The sequence below is a fragment of the Moschus berezovskii genome, chromosome 3 (genome assembly GCF_049115385.1).
Source record: "Moschus berezovskii isolate FMDL1 chromosome 3, NW_MosBer_1.0, whole genome shotgun sequence".
NCBI classification, from domain to species: domain Eukaryota; kingdom Metazoa; phylum Chordata; class Mammalia; order Artiodactyla; family Moschidae; genus Moschus; species Moschus berezovskii.
The window spans coordinates 80,409,536-80,431,251 of NC_142462.1; the positions used below are offsets into that span (position 1 = coordinate 80,409,536).

At 37.0% G+C, this 21,716-nt stretch overlaps 1 protein-coding gene and 1 pseudogene across 8 annotated transcripts in view; one reads left to right on the plus strand and one right to left on the minus strand.

The window, feature by feature from the left end:
* PALS2 (protein associated with LIN7 2, MAGUK p55 family member) overlaps window positions 1-21,716 on the minus strand; it is a 138,814-nt gene that overhangs the window by 61,057 nt on the left and 56,041 nt on the right. For 7 of the 8 annotated variants that reach the window (XR_016037048.1, XM_055421017.2, XM_055421014.2 and 4 more), the window contains exon 2: window positions 15,874-15,992. Coding sequence is in view for 7 of the 8 variants with exons in the window: in XM_055421017.2 (XP_055276992.1) it covers window positions 15,874-15,990 (117 nt within the window). In the remaining variant the exon portion in view is untranslated. Of the gene's footprint in view, window positions 1-15,873; window positions 15,996-21,716 lie in introns of all 8 variants that reach the window. The other variant, XM_055421012.2, reaches the window with a different exon arrangement.
* On the plus strand, window positions 19,617-20,341 carry LOC129551950 (lipid transport auxiliary protein 1 pseudogene; annotated as a pseudogene).

A 21,716-nucleotide genomic window follows, 5' to 3' on the forward strand; every position in this document is an offset into this window, starting at 1 on the left:
TCTATCAGAATCCCACAAGAGTTCTTTGTAGAAACTGACATACTGATTCTAAAATTTGTATGGAATTGCAAGGCACCCAGAACACCAAAACAATTCTGAGAAAGAATTGAAGTGGAAGATTCACATTTTCTGATTTCAAAACTTACTACCAAGCTACAGTAATCAAAATAGTGTGGTACTGTCTTAAGGATAGACATATAGACCAATGAGATAGAAGACAGTCCAGAAATAAATGCTCACATGTACGATTCAATAATTTTTGACAAGAGTGGGAAACACAACTGGGAAAACTGGATATTCACATACAAGAGAATGAAAATGGATCACTATCTAACACTATATAAAACAACTCAAAAATGGATCAAAGACCTAAACGTAAGACCTAACTGTAAAACTATTAGAAGAAAACAAACAGACTCAAAGCTTCATAACACTGTATCTGGAAGATTTGTTGGCTATGACATCAAAGGCAGAGGCAACAACAGGAAAAAGAAAAATAGGTAAAAGAATTTTTTGAGAATGAAAAAAAAACTATGCACCAAAAGATAATATCAAGACTAAACAGGTAACCCACCAAATAGGAAAAATATTTGCAAACCATATATCTGACAAGAGATTAATAGCTAAGATATATATGTAAAACTCCCAATATTCAACACACACAAAAACAACTTGATTCAAAAATGGGCAAAGAATCTAAATAGATATTTCCCCATAGATATACAAATGGCAGTAAGCATATGAAAAACAATCAGTGAGGGCTTCCCTTGTGGCTCAACTGGTAAAGAATCTGCCTGCAATGAGGGAGACCTGGGTTCGATCCTTGGGTTGGGGAGATCCCCTGGAGAAGGGAAAGACTACCCACTCCAGTATTCTGGCCTGGAGAATTCCATGGACTATACAGTCCACGGGATTGCAGAGTCGGACATGACTGAGTGAAAAAAAGAAAAACAATCAGTGAGCCTGAAGATATGCCAATAGAACCTCTCACAATGAAATCAAAGATAAAAAAGGAATGACACAAATGGAATAGAACAAATTTAAGGACTGTGGGTTTTAGAAGAGGAAGAGGAACCAGAGATCAAATTGCCAATATCCGCTGGATTATGGAGAAAGCAAGAGAGTTCCAGAAAAACATCTATTTCTGCTTCATTGACTATGCCAGAGCCTTTGACTGTGTGGATCACAATAAACTGTGAAACATTCTGAAAGAGATGGGAATGCCAGACCACCTGACCTGCCTCTTGAGAAACCTGTATGCAGGTCAGGAAGCAACAGTTAGAACTGGTCATGGAACAACAGACTGGTTCCAAATAGGAAAAGGAGTACGTCAAGGTTGTATATTGTCACCCTGCTTATTTAACTTCTATGCAGAGTACATCATGAGGAACGCTGGGCTGGAAGAAGCACAAGCTGGAATCAAGACTGCTGGGAGAAATATCAATAACCTCAGATATGCAGATGACACCACCCTTATGGCAGAAAGTGAAGAGGAACTCAAAGGCCTTTTGATGAAAGTGAAAGAGGAGAGTGAAAAGGTTGGCTTGAAGCTCAACATTCAGAAAACGAAGATCATGGCATCTGGTCCCATCACTTCATGGGAAATAGATGGGGAAACAGTGGAAACAGTGTCAGACTTTATTTTTCGGGGCTCCAAAATCACTGCAGATGCTGATTGCAGCCATGAAATTAAAAGACGCTTACTCCTTGGAAGGAAAGTTATGACCAACCTAGATAGCATATTAGAAAGCAGAGACATCACTTTGCCAACCAAGGTCCGTCTAGTCAAGGCTATAGTTTTTTTTCCAGTGGTCATGTATGGATGTGAGAGTTGGACTGTGAAGAAAGCTGATCGCCGAAAAATTGATGCTTTTGAACTGTGGTGCTGGAGAAGACTCTTGAGAGTCCCTTGGACTGCAAGGAGATCAAACCAGTCCATTCTAAAGGAGATCAATCCTGGGTGTTCATTGTAAGGACTGATGCTAAAGCTGAAACTCCAATACTTTGGCCACCTCATGCGACGAGTTGACTCACTGGAAAAGACTCTGATGCTGGGAGGGATTGGGGGCGGGAGGAGACGGGGACGACAGAGAATGAGATGGCTGGATGACATCACTGACTCGATGGACATGAGTTTGAGTGAACTCCGGGAGTTGGTGATGGACAGGGAGGCGTGGCGTGCTGTGATTCACGGGGTCGCAAAGAGTCGGACACGACTGAGCGACTGAACTGGACTGAACTGAAACTGAAGGACTGTGGGACAACTACGAAAAGATGTAAGACACAATTAAGGGGAAGAGCAGACAAACAAAGAGAAATAGAAGAATACTTGAGGCTATAATGACAGAATTTTTAAAAATTAATGATAGATACCAAACTACAGATGCAGGAATCTGAGAGATCACCATACAATCATATTCAAAGTACAAAAATAAAACAAAGAGAGAAAAGTTTGAAAGAAACTGGAGGAAAAATATTCTTTCCTATGAAGGAGCAAGGATAAGAATTACAGAGGACTTCTCTAGAAATCATGCAAACAAGAAGAGAGTGTAGTAAAATACTTAAAAAGTGTAGAAAGAATCCTATCAACCTAGAATTATAGCTACACAGTCAAACTATCCTTCAAAAATGAAGTTTTTTGAAGGAGAAATAAAGACTCTGTCTGACGAAGACTGGGAATTTATTGCTAACAGACTGGCTTTGAAAATAGCATTAGAAGAGGTTCTTCAGCAAGAGGAAAATAATATAGGTCCAAAAACCAGATCTCCATTAAGGGGGAAAAAAAAAAGATCATTAAAGAAAAAATAAATGAAAGTAAAATAAAATCTAAAAAACATTCTTACTCTAATAGATTAACTCTTCAAAATTAATAACAACAATGTAATTGGTGGCTATACCTTATGGATAAATGAAATGACGGACAGCTATGTTACAAGGGAGAAACTGGAAATACTCTTATAAGATAGTTACTTCATGTGCAGTAATACAGTGAAGTAATATAGGGGAAATGGACTGAGATTAGTTGTAAATCTTTATTTTAAAATCAAGGGGAAACCACTAAATTAAAAATAAATATAACTGATGTGTTTAAAAAGGAGAAAAAATGAAATCATATAAAATGCTCAATTAAAACAGAGATGGCAGAAAATGAATAGAAGACCAAGCAATAAGAAAAGATGACCTACATATCTTGCTGTCTATAAAAAAAGACCACTTTAAATGTAAAAATACATGTAGATTGTACAGTAGTTTGAACATTCTTTGGCATTGCCCTTCTTTGGGACTGGAATGAAAACTGACCTTTTCCAGTTCTATGGCCATTGCTGAGTTTTCCAAATTTGCTGACATATTGAGTTCAGTACTTTAACAGCATTATCTTTTAGGATTCGAATAGCTCAGTTGGAATTCCATCACCTCCACCTGCTTTGTTCGTAGTAATGTTCCCTAAAGCTCACTTGACTTCACACTCCAGGAATGACCGGCTCAAGCGAGTGACTACATCATCATGGTTATCTGGGGCATTAAGACCTTATTTGTATAGTTCTTCTGTTATTCTTGCCAACTCTTTTTAGTCCCTCTGCTTCTGTTAGGTCCTTGCCATTTCTGTCCTTTATTGTGCCATCTTTTCATGACATGTTACCCTGCTACCTCTAATTTTCTTGAAGAAATCTCTAGTCATTCCCATTCTATTTTGTCCTCTATTTCTTTGCACTGATCACTGAGGAAGGCTTTCTAATCTCTCCTTGCTGCTGCTGTTAAGTCACTTCAGTCGTGTCCAACTCTGTGTGACCCCATAGACGGAAGCCCACCAGGCTGCACCGTCCCTGAGATTCTCCAGGCAAGAACACTGGAGTGGGTTGCCATTTCCTCCTCCAATGTGTGAAAGTGAAAAGTGAAAGTGAAGTTGCTCAGTCGTGTCCGACTCCTAGCGACCCCATGGACTGCAGCCCACCAGGCTCCTCCATCCATGGGATTCTCCAGGCAAGAGTACTGGAGTAGCTTGCCATTGCCTTCTCCATCTCTCCTTGCTAGTCTTTGGAAATCTGCATTCAGTAGGGTATGTCTATTGCTTTCTTCTTTGCCTTTCACTTCTCTTCTTTACTCAGCTCTTTGTAAGGCCTTCTCAGATAACCATTTTGCCTTTTTGCATTTCTTTTCTTTTGAGGTGGTCAACCTAGACAGCATATTAAAAAGCAGAGACATTACTTTGCCAACAGAGGTCCATCTAGTCAAGGCTATGATTTTTCCAGTAGTCATGTATGGATGTGAGAGTTGGACTGTGAAGAAAGCTGAGCGCAGAAACACTGATGCTTTTGAACTGTGGTGCTGGAGAAGACTCTTGAGAGTCCCTTGGACTGCAAGGAGATCCAACCAGTCCATCCTAAAGGAGATCAGTCCTGGGTGTTCATTGGAAGGACTGATGTTGAAGCTGAAACTCCAGTACTTTGGCCACCTCATGTGAAGAGTTGATTCACTGGAAAAGACCCTGATGCTGAGAAAGATTGAGGGCAGGAGGAGAAGGGGAAAACAGAGGATGAGATGGTTGGATGGCATCACTGACTCGATGGACATGGATTTGGGTGGACTCTGGGAGTTGGTGATGGACAGGGAGGCCTGGCGTGCTGCATTTCATGGGGTTGCAAAGAGTTGGACACGACTGAGCGACTGAACTGAACTGAGGTGGTTTTGGTCACTGCCTACTGTACAATGTTATGAACTTCCATCCACAGTTCTTCAGGCACTGGATCAGATCTTATCCCTTGAAACTATTTGTCACTTTGACTGTATAATCACAAGGATTTGATTTAGGTCATATCTGAATAGCTGAGTGATTTTCCCTACTTTCTTCGATTTAAGTCTGAATTTTGCAATAAGAAACTCATGATCTGAGCCACAGTCAGCTTCAGGTGGTGTTTTTGCTAACAGTATAGAGCGTCTCCATTTTTGACTGCAAAGAATATAATCAATCTGATTTCTGTATTGACCATCTGGTGATGTCCATGTGTAGAGTCATCTCTTGTGTTGTTGTGCTATGCCAAACAATGTTCAAAACATGGCACAGTTGCCCTCATTTCTCATGCCAACAAGGTAATGCTCAAAATCCTTCAAGCTAAGCTGTGAACTGAGAACTTTCAGAGGTACAAGTTGGATTTAGAAAAGGCAGAGGAAGCAGAGATCAAACTGCCCACTTCCGCTGGATCATAGAAAAAGCAAGAGAATTCCAAAAAAAACATCAGCTTTGCTTCACTGACTACACTAAAGCCTTTGACTGCTTGGATCACAATAAACTGTGGAAAATTCTTAAAGAGAGATGAATACCAGATGACTTTACCTGCCTCCTGAAAAACGTGTATACAGGTCAAGAAGCAACAGTTAGACCTGGACACAGAACAAAGGACTAGTTCGAAACTGAAAAAGGAGTACATCAAGGCTGTATATTGTCACACTGCTTATTTAACTTATATGCAGAGTACATCATGAGAAATACTGGGCTGGAGGAAGCACAAGCTGGAATCAAGATTGCCAGGAGAAATATCAACAACCTCAGATATTCAGATGATACTTCCTAATGGCTGAAAGTGAAGAGGAACTAAACAGTCTCTTGATAAAGGTAAAAGAGGAGAGTGAAAGAGTTGGTTTAAAACTCACTATTCAAAAAATGAAAATCATGGCATCCAGTCCCATTATTACTTCATGGCAAATAGATGGGAAAAAATGGAAAGAGTGGCAGATTTTACTTTCTTGGGCTCCAAAATCACTGCAGACAATGACTGCAGTAATGATATTAAAAGACACTCATTCCTTGGAAGAAAACCTAGACCGAAACATCACTTTGATGACAAAGGTCCACACAGTCAAAACTACAGTTTTTCCAGTAGTCATGCATGGATGTGAGAGTTGGATCATAAAGAAGGCTGAGCACCAAAGAATTGATGCTTTTGAACTGTGGTGCTGGAGAAGACTCTTGAGAGTCCCTTCGACTGCAAGGAGATCCAACCAGTCAATGCTAAAGGAATCAATCCTGAATATTCATTAAAGGACTGATGCTGAAGTTCCAATACTTTAGCCACCTGATGGGAAGAGCTGACTCAATGGAAAAGACTCTGATGCTAGGAAAGATCAAGGGCAGGAAGAGAAGGGGATGATGGAGGGTGAGATGGTTGGATGGCACCACCAACTCAATGGACATGAGTCTGAGCAAACTCTGGGAGACAGTGAAGGATAGGGAAGCCTGGAGTGCTATAGTCCATGGGGTCACAAAGAGTCAGACATGACTTAGCAACTCAACAACCACAGGCAGATTAAAAGTAAAATAATGAGAAGGTATATACCATGCTAACATTAATCAAAAGAATGCTGGGGTAGCTATATTAATTTCAGACAGTCTTCAGAACAAGGAAAATGATCAGGAACAAACATTCAGTTCAGTCTCTCAGTTGTGTCTGACTCTTTGTGACCCTTTGTAGTGCACCAGGCTTCCCTGTCCATCACCAGTCCTGTAGCTTGCTCAAACTCATGTCCATCAAATCGGTGATGCCATACAACCATCTCATCCTCTGTTGTCCCCGTTTCCTCCTGCCTTCAATCTTTCCCAGAATTAGGGTCTTTTCCAGTGAGTCAGTTCTCTGCATCAGGTGGCCAAAGTATTGGAGCTTCAGAATCAGTCTTTCCAATGAATAGTCAGGACTGATTTCCTTTAGGAACAGAAATACATAATAATAAGGACACAACAATCCATAATGTAAATGTTCCTAACAGTAAAGCATCAAAATATGTGAAGCAAAATGTGACAGAACTTCAACATGAAACAGATTAGTCCACTATTGTAGTTGGACTAATACTCCTCTAAGATCCAGCAGGCAGAAAATAAGTAAGGACAGAGTTGAACAAAAACACCGATCAATTTTATCCAACAGCAGAGTGCACATTCTTCTCAAGTTCACATGGAACTTTCACCAAGCTAGAACACAGCATGGGCCATAAAACACACCTTAACAAGTTTATAAGAATAAAGAGCATATAAAGTATAATAAAAATTCCACTTACATTTATTGGAGACCCATCAACACACTTCTAAATAAGACATGGGGCAAAGAAGAAATCTCAAGATATATATATTTTTTTAAATCTCAACTAAATGAAAATGAAAATACAACTTATAAAATGTATGGGCTGCAGTGAAAGCCGTATTTAAAGGGAAACTTATAGCACTGGATGCATATTTAGAAAAGAATAAAGATCTAAAACAAATGAAGCAATTGATAAAGGATTAATCTCCAAATTATACAAGCAGCTCCTGCAGCTTAATTCCAGAAAACTAAGTGACCCAATCAAAAAATGGGCCAAAGAACTAAACAGACATTTCTCCAAAGAAGACATAAAGATGGCTAATAAACACATGAAAAAATGCTCAACATCCCTCATCATCAGAGAAATGCAAATCAAAACCACAATGAGATACCATTTCACACCAGTCAGAATGGCTGCTATCCAAAAGTCTACATGCAATAAGTGCTGGAGAGGGTGTGGAGAGAAGGGAACCCTCTTACACTGTTGGTGGGAATGCAAACTAGTACAGCCACTATGGAGAACAGTGTGGAGATTCCTCAGAAAACTGGAAATAGAACTGCCATATGATCCAGCGATCGCACTCCTGGGCATACACACCGAGGAAACCAGAATTGAAAGAGACACATGTACTCCAATGTTCATTGCAGCACTGTTTATAATAGCCAGGACATGGAAGCAACCTAGATGTCCATCTGCAGATGAATGGATAAGAAAGCTTTGGTACACATACACAATGGAGTATTTCTCAGCCATCAAAAAAGAATGCATTTGAATCAGTTTTAATGAGGTGGATGAAATTGGAGCCAATTATACAGAGTGAAGTAACCCAGAAAGAAGAACATCAATACAGTATATTAACGCATATATATGGAATTTAGAAAAATGGTAACCTAAACCCTGTATAAGAGACTGCAAAAGAGACATAGGCATTTAGAACAGTCTTTGGGACTCTGTGGGAGAGGGTGAAGGTGGAATGATTGGAGAGAATGGAATTGTAGCATGTATATTATCATAAGTGACCAGTCCAGGTTCGACGCATAAATTTTCCTCTGTTCATTTAAAAAAAAAAAAAAATAAAAATAAATAATCTAAAAACTTCCACCTTAGGAAACTCAAAAGATCAAATTAAATACAAGCTAAATAAAAGAAATAATAAAGTACTGAGCAGAAATATATGAAATTGAAAACACAAAATCAAAGAAACCAAAAGTAGGTTCTTTGAAAAAAGTGAATTGATAAACTTACCAGTTTAACTAAGAAAAAAGAGAAGATATGAATTTATTAATATCAGAAACGAAAGAGCCCATTACTACTACTGTCATGTATAATAAAGGAATGGTTGGACAATCCATGCACATAAATTTGATGACCTAAGTGAAATGGAACAATTCTTTGAAAAACATAATTCACCAAACTCACAAAAGGAAATACAGATAATCTGAGTAGCCCTATATATGTTAAAGAAATTAAATCAATAATAATAATCTTCCAAAATCACCAGGTCCAGATGTGTTCACTGGTAAATTCTACCAAATATTTAAAGAAGAAATTATACCATTTTTTAAGTCTCTTACAGAAGGCAAAGGAAACAGTTCCTAACTCAATCTATAAAGGCCAGCATTACTCTAATACCAAAGCCAGAAAAAGGTATTACATGCTATTAGCCATCTGTCAAAACCTATAGAATGTACAACAGAAAGTTTGAACCCTAAAGTACACTAAGGACATTAGCTAACAAGGTTTAAAATTTATGGAAAAATTGAGCAGAAAACACAGAATTCCCATATATCTGCTCTCCTATCCCTAGTTTCCCTTATTCACATCTTGTATTAATATGATAAATGGTATAATTAATGAGCCAGTATTGATACACCATTATTAATTAAAGCTTACAGTTTGTCTATTTATTATGATTCTTGTACAATTCCAATGGTTTTGACAATTGCATAAAGTCACTGATACTCCTTAATAGTATCATACAGAATAGCTTCACTGCCTTAAAAATGTCCCGTGCCTCACCAATCCACCCCTCCTTTGTATCCCCCAAATTCTGGCAAGCACTGACTTTTTTTGGTACTGTCTCTATAGTTTTTGCTTTTTACAGACTGTCATATGATTAGAATCATACAGTGTACAGCCTTTCAGACTGGCTTCTTTTGCCTAGTAAAAAGCATTTACGGTTACTTCATGGCTTTGTAATTCATTTCTTTTTATTCCTGAGTAATATTCCATTGTATGGATGTACCACATTTTATTTATCCATACACCTACTGAAGGGCATCTTGGTTGCTTCCAAGTTTTGTCAATTATGAATAAAGCCATTACAAACATTCATGTGTAGGATTCTGTGTGGACACAAATTAACAGTTCACTTGGGTAAATGTCAAGGAGCACAATCACTGGATTACGTGGTAACACAATGCTTAGCTTTGTAAGAACCTGCCAGTCTATCTTCCAAAGTAATTGTACCATTTTGCATTACTGGTACCATACCAGCAATAAATGAGCTGCTTTCTTTTTAGGATATATGTTCCGCCAATATTTTCTTCTAGTCTGTAGTGCACCTTATTTTTCTTAATGGTGTCTTTTTCAGGGGAAATCTAATTAATCACAGTTTTCATTATGCCTCATGCTTTTTATGTCTTATCTAAGAATCTAAAGTCACAGAGAGTTTTTTTTCCTTATGTGTTCTTTTAGAATTTTTTAGTCTTCGCTCTTACTTTTAGAGCTGTGATCTATTTTTAGCTAATTTTAGGATACAGAGTGGGGGAAAAAGGTTTTCTTTACATATGAATATTCACCTGTTTCAGTGACATTTATTGAAAAGATTATTATTTCTTCACTGAATTGTCATGGTGCAAAAAGTCAGTTGACCACACATTTGGTAGTCTCTTTTTGGACTCTATTCTGTGCCGTTGATCTATATGCTGATACTACATTGTCTTTATTACTATAGGGTCACAATAATCCTTGAAATCCTTCCAGGTTATGGAAGGCATCAAATTTTGTACTTTTCCAAATTGTCTGGTCTTGGCCCATTACAAATTTCAGTATCCACAGTAGAAATTTTGGCTGGGATTATACTGAATCTTCAGCTCAGTTTGCAGAGAATTAACATTATAAGATTACTGATTCTTCCAATTCCTTTATTTATGTAAGTATACATGTATACCTTTAAGCAATGCCTTTTAGTTTCCAGTTTATAGGTCTTACACATATTTTTAAAAATTTATTCCTATTACATTAAATTACTATTTCCAATTTGTTCATTGCTACCATATAAAAATACAATTGATTTACATTGAATAGCTTTTTATCTTGTGTTCCTGCTAAATTCACTTATTAGTTCTACAGGGCTTTTTTTAAAAAAACCCCTTCTGATAGATTCTTAGGATTTTTGACATACATGGTAATATCATCCTTAAATGATGACAGTTAATTTTTTCTTCTTCAGTTGGTATACCCTTTTTTTTCCCCCTGTCTTTTTGCACTAGCAAAGACTCAGTACCAAGTTGAACAGAAGTGATAAAAGTTGAATAGAAACAGATCTTAGAAAGAAGGCACTGTCTTCCACCATGAAGGACGATGTTAATTAACCATGGGGTTTTAACAGATGCCCTTCATGAGGTTGAGGCAATTTACTTCTAAGTTTGTTGAGTTTTTATGAGGAATGGATGTTCAATTTAAAAAATGCCTTTCCTGCAACTATGAATATACTCATATGATTTTTCTTATCATATCATTAAAATGGTGACATTTACTGGTTTTCAAATGTGAAGGCAGCTTGTGTTTTTAAGACAAAAGTCACTTGGTAATGAGGTATCACCGTTTTTGTAAGTTGCTAGATTTAATTTGCTAATATTTTCTTAAGAACGTTTAGTCTACATTCACTAAGGATACTATTCTGTAGTTTTCTTTAATTGAACTCTTTTTAGCTGGTTTTGATTTCAGGGTAACATCAAGACTAGTAAAATAAAATTGGAAATGTTTTCTTTTCTTTTTTCTAGAATAAATAATATAAAATTGGTATTATTTCCTCCTTAAATGTTTGATAGAATTTTCTTTTGAAGTCATCCAGGCTGAAGCTTCAGGTTTTAAACTGCAAATATTCAATCATAAAAAAACAGGTACAAGGTATCCACTCTTCTGTAGACTTCAGTCATTTGTGTCTTTCAAGAAATTAGCTTCCTCTAGTTATATTTATTGCCACAAAGTTGTTCATAATATTTAATATTCTTGCAATGTCTGCTGGATTTGCAGCAATGTCCTCTCTTTCATTTCTGATAATGATAATTTGTGTCTAGCTAGAGGTTTACCAATTTTATTAATATATTCAAAGTTATATTGTTTTTTTCATCTTTTTATGCTCATTCATCTTTATCATTTGCTTTCTGCATATTTTAATTTGTTCTTTTTCTATTTTCCCAAGGTATATACATATAATCATTGATTTAAACATTGTTCTTTTCTAATCAGGCGTTTCACTCTAAGCATTGCTTTGCTGCACCCCAGAAGTTGTTATATATTTTCACGTTATTCAATTCAAAATATTTTTTATGTTTCTTTGTGATTCTCCTTTGATCCATGCCTATTTAGAAGAATGCTCTTTGACATATTTGGGGATTTGGGGAATAACTTTGTTATTAATTTTTAGTTTGATTTTGCTGTAGTCTGTAACTAGTTTCCTAGATTTGTTATAAGAAACTTAGTGTGAACTCTACCCAATGCCCTGCATATTACGAGGACTTTTCAACTCAGGCTGGTGGGAATGCAAACTAAACTATCCCCCATCCCTTTTGAGCCCTGGAAATTGTTTGGCCTATCATGCTTTCCAGTGGATCTTTCCTTGGACTCTAGAGGCATGCCTCACATATGCACAGGTCAGCACTCAGCCAGAGATTTGAAGGCATCCGTAAGCAGATCTCCAGAGCTGGTCTGGGTTAGCTTCCTCCTCCCCAATACTCTGCCACACAAGGTCCAGTCACCTCCTTTCTCCCCAAATCCTGAGCTCTATTAAGACTGCTGAGCTGTTTACACTTCTTTCTGCACTAGGCATGGAAATGGGCCTGAGACAGTTTCATAATGCTCACCTCACTTCTCTCCTTTCTCTCAGGCGTCAGAGTACTGCGCTGCTTGTTGTCCCGTATCTGAAGATGGTCACTCCCTTCCACCTTTTTTGCTAACTCTTCTAGTTGTTTCTCAAGTCTATTTTCTCACCCTTAAGGTTTGGGAGGAATTTGTTTATTCTTATAATTTTACTTTTGTGGCTACCTCAAAGATCTCAATATGCATCCCTAACCTTTTTATACAACCTTAAGATATTACTTTGACCACCTCCTTGATAACAGAAGCATCTTGTAACTATCTGAATCACAAAGTCTCTCCTTCTTTTTGGTCTATCATCTTCACATATTTCACTTATATACATGCTATCAATGCCACAGACATTACCATTACTTCATCCTAAAAATCAGTATTATCTTATACTTATTCCCTTTCCGTTGTCATTCTTTCTGCCTGAAGAACTTCCTTTTTGCATTTCTTGCTAAGTAAATGGAGATAATTTTACTCAGACTTTGTCTATTTTTAGACAAACCATTATTTTGCTTTTATTTCTGAAGGTTGTTTTTGCTGAAGAGGGAATTTGAGGTTGGCAGTGTTTTCCTTTGTGCACCTTAATGATCTCGATCCACTCTGACTTTCATAGTTCCTGTTTTATAGCTAACTATCAGTCTTACTGCTTGTCCTTAAAGGTAATGTGTCTTTCTTCTCCAGGGACTTTACAGATTTTCACTTCATTTTTGATTTTCAGGAGTCTGACTGTGATATTCAGAGGAATGTTTTTCTTTTGATTTTTCCTGCCAGGGGGTTCATTTGGCTTCTTGAATTTCTCAGTTGATGTTGTTCATTAGTTTAAAAAATTCTTGACCATTGTGTCTTGCATTATGTCTTCTGCCCCATCCCCTGCCCCCTTTCTGGGATATTAACTACATGTGTATTTGACCTTTTGAGTATGTCTCACATACTGTCTTTTCTATATGTACTTTCCTATGAATTTCAATGGAAATAGATGTTTCCAATTGACCTGTCTTCAAATTCATTAGTCTTGTTTGCTGTGTTTAGTCTTCTATTAAACCCACCAAATGAGCTGTTAATCAGATATTGCATTTTTGAGTTCTTGAATAACCATTTGATTGACTTTTATTTTCCAGTAATATTTTATATGTATTTATTTTTCCCTCTTTCCTTTATTAAAAATGTTACTTAAAAATCTTTGGATATAAACTTTTAAAAGGATTATTTATAAGACTGTTTCTTTTGTTCTTCTCATGATTATTAGTCACATGCTCTTGCCTCTCCACAAGTCTAGGAATGTATCCTTGCTGTTTCTTCAGCAGTTAATCTATCTTTCCCCCTACTGGTACTGGGAGTTTTGGCCTGCTGTGACTTCACATCTCTTTCTTGGAAGGAGAAGTCCTTTCTTCCTTCTGGGATTTCTGTAACTTCAATGTGCTGCTGAGTCACTTCAGTCGTGTCCGACTCTGTGTGACCCCATAGACGGAAGCCCACCAGGCTCCCCCGTCCCTGGGATTCTCCAGGCAAGAACACTGGAGTGGGTTGCCATTTCCTTCTCCAATGTGTGAAAGTGAAAAGTGAAAGTGAAGTCGCTCAGTCGTGTCCGACCCCCAGCGACCCCACGGACTGCAGTCTACCAGGCTCCTCCATCCATGGGATTTTTCTAGGCAATAGTACTGGAGTGGCTTGCCATTGCCTTCTCCGAACTTCAATGTAGGAATATTCAATTACCACTGCTTCTATTCATTGAGAAGCTGCTTGAATGTTGTTTACTACTGAGTGATTCCTTTTTTTCTCTATTTCAATTTTATCATCAAAAGATCACAACAGCATTTCAGCTGCTCAAAAGTCATGCAGCCATTTCAGTTGCTGAGAATAGTGAACAAAATGACTTTCAGTAAGGCCAACATCAATGACACAAAAATCAGTAATTTTCTCATGCACAGAAATCCTCAAGAATATACACAGAGAGACACACAACTTGCTCTGTGGAAGAAAGAGAAAAGAATTTGAAGAAACAAGACCTGGCCTAAGTATTTCTGTCATTTCCTAGATAAGTGACCGTAGGCAAATAATTTTTCTATTTTAAATTCTAGTTTTCAATTTATAATGATTTTGTAAAGATGAAAGAGCAATTTTTAAAAATTCTTAAAAACAATAAGCACATTATAAGATGCTTTGCATAATATAATTGAGTTTCTAGATCTATATCCAAAAGCTTTAAATAAACATGAGGACGGGGTATAAGAGGTACACTGAGAAAAAACACTGACAACCAACAGTAAGGTAGGTATGGTATTAAGGGAGGAATAAAACACTACTTTTAAAGTGGCACTACTTTTAAATGGCTTACAGTGAGCCATTTAACTAATAGGCTTAAACAGCCCTTACTTACTTCTAGGGCTTTCCTTGTAGCTGAGTTGGTAAAGAATCTGCCTGCAGTGCAGGAGACCTGGGTTCGATCCCTGGGTTGGGAAGATTCCCTGGAGAAGGAAATGGCAACCAACTCCATATCCTTGCCTGGAAAATCTCATGGACAGAGGAGCCTGGTGGGCTGCAGTCCATAGGGTTGCAAAGAGTCGGGCATGACTGAGCGACTAACACTTCACTTACTTATTTCTAAGACACTGAAGCTATTTATCTCAACACAGCATAGTGATTGATATTTGTGACAAGAAGCTTAAATGTGAAGGTAAATTATATCCTATATATTACTATTAAAGGAATACCTAATAAATTTTGGAAAGACTGCTGTCAAACATGACTAAAATAAAAATTCTAGTTGGGTGATCTGTAAGTGGATTAGTTTCTACTTAGGAACCAAAGCCTTCATATCATGTGACCTTCGAATGATTACATTTATGAATAAAATGAAGAAATGCATCACTAACTCACTCTTACTATTAGAACACTTAGGAAAAAGTATGATTTTTCAGAAGTCTTAGAAGAAAATAATAGACTATGCTACAAAAAATGATCTTAGGAGAGGATAAAAATCAACACTACAGGAATGACAAGATGGTTACATGAAGAAAAGGTCAGAGATATAACAAGATTCCACTGAATAGCAAAAGGAACTTTATTCAATATCTTATTAGAGAAATAAAGGAAAGAAAAGGTCAGAGAGTGTGTATGGCATAGGTTCTTAAAAGCAAGAAATCATCTATAGAATGGGAGGGGCAGGGTTGTGAAACAGTTAATACACTAAGTTTTAGCGACATTTATAAAAATTACTGTGGGAAATACTGTAATTGAAATAAAACTGGACCAAAAAATGGTTGTAAAACTAAATTTTTGGATGAGTAAAAAAGATTACTACAGAGTTGATTATGGAAATAGAGTAAAAATATCAGGTTATAAAAAAAATTTTCAAAAAGAACTAGTTACAGGAAGTCAAGAACTAAACTGAAAAACAGGTATATGGTCTAACATAAAAAGAAAATCAGTACCTTGCTGTTGTTACAAATGGAGACAAAATCAGATTCTTTTTCACAGACTTCCATTATAATACAACTGTTCAGTTATTGTTTCCCTAAAACTTTAAAGTCAATAGAGAAGGCAAAATAGTCTGATTTTTGTGTAAAGTAAGATTTCATTAGTTGTTAACTGCTATCATTTGCTAACTAAGCCTAAATTATACTCACTTTGGTTCTAAAACATAATCTGAAAAGACCTCTGTAAAAAGTTTAAAAAGAATTTAGTTATCTTATGAATAAATCAATATACCTTAGCAAGTGATTTTACAATAGGATTCTCCATAATCCCCTTGAGGAAAATTAGGTCTATTTCTTCTGCTCCCGTAGATGAGGGCAGCTCCGTAAGGTTATCCAACACTTGCTGCATTGCTGCTGAGATAAAAGCAGTATTAAGAAAAAGAAGCAAACCTTAAATTCCAAGCTATTATGAAATAGATTTTAAAATAAATCAAATAAAAATACATTAACAATAAACATTCTTGAAAAACACATTAGAAAAACTGAAATGTTAAACACTATAAATTTCAAATTGACTTCCCGTGAATTAGCAACAGGACAGGGTTTTAGATGCAGTTTGGGGCTTTATCAGACTATCTAATACATACTTAGAAGTTTATACTTTCTTTTTATTTTTCATATTTTAAAAATTTACTCAAGAAGAAACACAAAATTGTAAGAAACCAATAAAAAAATAAAAAGATTAGATAATCAAGAAATTTAATTCCAACAAGCCCAGAATCAGATGACTTGACTACTGAATTTTATTAAACATTAAAGAACTAAAATCATTACTTTACAAACTTGAAAAAAAAATGTAGAAGAGGAAGGAACACTTTCCAACTATTCTGTGAGATCCTGAAACTAAATCCAGACAAAGACATCACAAGAAAACTACAGCCAATATTCTTTAAGCACAGAAGCAAAAATCTTTAATAAAATACCAGCAAACTGAATCCAGCAACATATGAAAAGGATTGTACACAATGACCTAGTAGAATTTATCCCAGGAGCACAGCGTAGCTGTACATGATATCGTGTTACATGCTGTATCATGTAACATGATAATCAATGTTATACACCGTATTAACAGAACAAAACCACATGGTATCTCAATAGGCACAGAAAAAGCATTTGACAAAATCAAATACCTTTTCATAATAAAAAAAAATTCGACTAGGAACAGAAGGAAATTTTCATTTGCTCAAGGGCATCTACAAAAACCCCATAGCTAACATCACACTTAATGATGAAAGGCTGAATGCTTTGCTGTAGATCAGGGACAAGGCAAGGATGTCTACTCCTGTCATTTCTACTCAACATTGTACTGAAGGGTCTAGCCATGGCAGCTAGGCAACTAAAAGGAAAAGGCAGCCAGATTAAAAATGAATAAAACTTTCCCTTTTGGTCAATGATATGATCTCGTATACAGAAAATCTTAAGGAATATGTACAAAAAATTTATTAGAACTAATAAATGAGTTCAGTAAGGTTGCAAAAATGTACAAAAATCATTTGTACTTCTATACACTAGCAATGAACACTCTGAAAATGAAATTAACAAAACCATTCCTTTTATAATAGCATTAAATTAATAAAATCATTAGAAACAAGTGTAACAAAAGAAGTACAAGATTTTACAGTGAAAGAATTATATCACTGAAAGAATTAAAGACAAATAAAAATATATCAAATTTTATGGATTAGAAGACTTAGTATTGTTATGATGGCAATAGTCCTCATATTGGTCGATAGGTTTAATCCAGTCCCAATTAAAATCTCAGTTTTCCCCACCCTTTTTGGTAGAAGTTGATAAGCAGATCCTAAAATTCATGTGGGAAATACAGTAAATCCAGGATAGCCAAACAATCCTCAAAAAGAACAAAGCTGGAAGACTCACAATTTTAAAACTCACTAAAAAGCTGTAGTAATCAAAACTGTGGTACCAGCATAAAGATAGACATATAACTGAGAGTCCATAAATAAACCCATTTTATGGTTAACAGATTTTCAACAAGAGTGGCAAGATAGTACAAAGGAGAAAAGAACAACCTTTTCAAAAAATGGATTTGGGACAACTGGATATGCATTTGAAGAAGGACATTCAAAATCATAGCCTTAATTTTTTCAGATTAGTTTTATTAATAAGTTTTTTTCCCTTGATGCATCTTTAGAATAAGTATACTAATACTGCAGTTTGTTTTAAAAAATATTTTTATTAAAACAAACCATAAACATTGTAAAAAGACATTGTATTATAAGTTGCTTATAATAAAATACAGTAGTTCTTTGTTCCATGCTATCAGACTCCCCTCCAAATGATCCCATCCATAAGTAACTACTTTGAATTTGCGGTTTCTTTTAATCATAACTATATTTCTGGATAATATGCTAATACTGCTACTTTTTGACGTACTCATTTTAGGCATTATTTATTTTTGTTAGAATAGTACTAGCTAATCATACTAGTAAAGCTTTTACTTTTCCATCTCTCCAGACTGGCAATTTTTAAATAAAATCAACAGTTAGTGCTTTTCATATAGGACTCCTACAAGTTTCTCCCCACAATATTCCAACAAACTTCTCACATTTCTATCAGTAATTTTTCCAAATGCTCAAACATCAGAACTACTCCCAACTTCTACCTTCCTAAACTCTATCCCGAGTAGTCTTCTGTTGCACTTTAATTGGGACAGGTTCATCTTTAGGTCTCCGACTCAGTAGGAAGAAGTAAGTTACAATTATGAAAGTAAAGAGGTGAATGGGAGAAAAATGTGCATTTACAACAAGCAGAAAGAAAACTGTAATAGAGCTAAGATGAAGTCAACACTAGGAAATAAAGAATATAAGCAAAGTCTACTTCATAATTCTGCTTGAGGTCCAAAGTGTACTCTGGGCAGGGAACAACAGAATCAACAATCTTCAGAAGTATTAATATTTTTACCCTGTGGCTATAAATGTAGTCAGCTCTACTTTTCATGAGTATTTTTTTTTATGACGACTTTTTTCTTTCTTTTGACATTCTACATTTGTCTTTATTATGGAAAATTCCAAACATATACAAAAGGAGATATTACAGCAAACCCAATAATTATCAGCCCTAACAATTAGCAACTCATGGCCAATTTTGTTTCATACTCCTATATACTTTCTGTCCTACGTTAACTTTGAGGTAAATCCCAGATATCATATTTGAGTGTTTATGCATAAAAGATCAGGACTCTTTTTAAATAATGTAACAATACCATTAGCACATCTAATAAAATAACAATAATTCCTTAATATCATCAAATATCTAGCTGGTGTTAAAACTGCCAGTTGTATAGAAGGTTTTTTTTTTTATGTATCTTCTATATTGGTTCTTGAGATGTTTAACTTTTTATATTTTATGCTTAATTAAACAGGAAGAAAAGTGGCAGAGACTGTGAAACATATCCTTGGTTATTTTGAAGATCTTTATAAGTTGTTACTGATTTTTTAATATATGAAATCTAAATAAAAACTTATAAGCCAGTCATATCCCATGTTGTGAAAAGGGAATCTAGAGTTGCCAAACATTCCCAAACTAATCTGTATATTTAATAGAGTTTTAATAAAACTGGGCTTCCCTGATAGCTCAGTTAGTGAAGAATCCACCTGCAACGCAGGAGACGCAGGTTTGATTCCTGGGTCAGGAAGATCCCCTGGAGAAGGACTAGGCTACCCACTCCAGTACTCTTGGACGTCCCTTGTGGCTCAGCTGGTAAAGAGTCCGCCTGCGGTGTGGGAGATCTGGGTTCAATCCCTGGGTTGGGAAGATCCCCTGGAGATGGGAGAGGCTACCCACCCCAGTATTCCGGCCTGGAGAATTCCATGGGCTGTATAGTCCATGGGATTGCAAAGAGTCGGACACGGTTGAGTGACTTTCACTTTCACTTAATAAAACTACCATAGATCCCCTAAATAACCATGTTTTCAGGCCAAGCCTGGCTTGGTCTTCCCCCAGTTCACTAGGGAAATGACCTGGATGGTGAGCTCCAGGGAACTTGGGCTGAGGAGGCAGGGGAGTGGGGTAAACTGCTGCAGCTCAGCACAGGTTAGGGAAGCCAGTCTGGGTGAATGGTGTGCTGGTTAAGGTTGACAAGAATCTGGTATTTGTACTGCTATTAATTTTTGTGAAGCAGTAAATCATGAGATTCACAACGAAATCTTGAAACTGACCTCATATCCCTAGAGGCCTCATGCCCCCAAAGACTTCAAAGAGGAGATGATATCTGACTATCCCAGACTCTGGGATATCAAGTACAAACCTTGCCTCCTCATGAAGGATGGTCCAAGACTGCTACAGCTGGAAGTCAGAACTGCTACAATTATCTGCACAGGATGAAACCTCACCACCATTTGTGTCTCTGAAAACCCACTTCAAGCTGATGGTCAGAATCCCTATTTCTTAATGGGCAAGATTTTCGGATCCCATCTGCTACATCTTCTGAAACACTAACACTCTTTTCAAGGGTGTATGCAAAGCCTTCACTGATACCGTGCTAGATGGCTGAGACAGCCTATGGGACACAGGACTCTTTCTATGGCCAGAAAGAGTTCCCAAACTATCAGGAGGCCCTGACTGAGCTAGTGCCTGTGGTCAAATCTCAAAGTGGGAGCTCTCAGCACACCACCAGTCAGCAGCCAAAACCTAAGCCAGTGGCCCAACAACCAACAGGTGACACACCTCCTCTACAGTGAGAAGAGTAAACATACGCTTCCTCAATCCGAAGATCTTGAAGGAAGCTACAGTGGACAGCATGGATTTTTAACTACTCAGGTCCACTTATATGTGGATTATTTTCAAGAAATATGTACCAGAGTACTAAACATCTGCTACTAGTTGAATCTGCCAACACAGAACTGCAGAGACAATATAAGCGGATTTTCCACTGTGCAGAGGGTGGGTGGCCTTAATTACCTGTGCTGTTGAAGGGTCAACCGTATAACATGTTGGGGAGTATTCTGTGATGGAACTGAAGGAGTCTCATGGAAGACTGAGACAGATCAACTGCGGTGTGCTTGCCAGGCAGCCCCAGGTCATCTGATTCAGAAGGCCCAGAATGGACCAGCCGAAACCCCACTGAGTCCAGAGCTTTTAGAGCTTGTACTGTGAGGACCACTCTCCAGCACTTTCTTATGAGCAGTTTCAGAACATCTGCTAAGGCTTTACTGTCCCCTGGTAGAGCTCTTCTCTGGAGTTGAATTTGGATGTCATTCTTAATGTTCCTATCAAAAATTCTCACTTAGTTTACCTATCCTGTTCCAGATTATTTAATACAAAGGTGAGAGTTGAGGTGACGGGTCTTGGAATTTTCCCTATCTTCCCCTTTTGAATGAAAACTGGGTTTTGGGTGTCTCAGAGTTGGTACGCAGGAAAGGCAGAGAGAAACTGGTGAGGAGGTTATGTGAAGTGGTGAATGTGGGTGTGGGAACAACCTACCCTGGTGCTCCAGTTGCACCAGGATGTCAAACTTGAAAGCACCTGCCCTAATACCTTCATTCCATACTCTGCTGTGAATAAAATAAATAATGTTCTAACACCTGGCATAATCCCATCTCCCTCACTTGTTGGGATATTATTGGACAGTGTGAAGAAGTAATTGCCCCTAACAAGCCAATTCTAGTTATCTAATAACATGAACTATCAAAAAATATAATAGTTCTTTTTAATTAAGTCATCCTAAAAGTATATCAAAGATACACAAGAAAATATGGAAAAATTATAACAAGGAGCAGTGAGAGAATTAACCTTATTAACTATTAAAACATTAACTAGATCTATAATAACCACTCTAACGTGTATTCCCATAAGGCAACTCTTACACATAAAACCTTAATACATGAAACGGAAAGCTGTTTCATGTAATGAGAATGCTACAAAGCTGAGTTGGATCCAGAGAAGCAGGGAAGTGTCTCAATTTACTCAGAGATTCCAGGAAGAAAGGAAAGTCCCGAAACTCAGAAGGTAAGCTTCCTACAAGTTCTACTCCTCCTCCTCTATTACAAGAGGATGGACTCTAATCAGAAGCTAGATTCAATGACATACAAATGGGATTCCTACTTAAACTAGAGA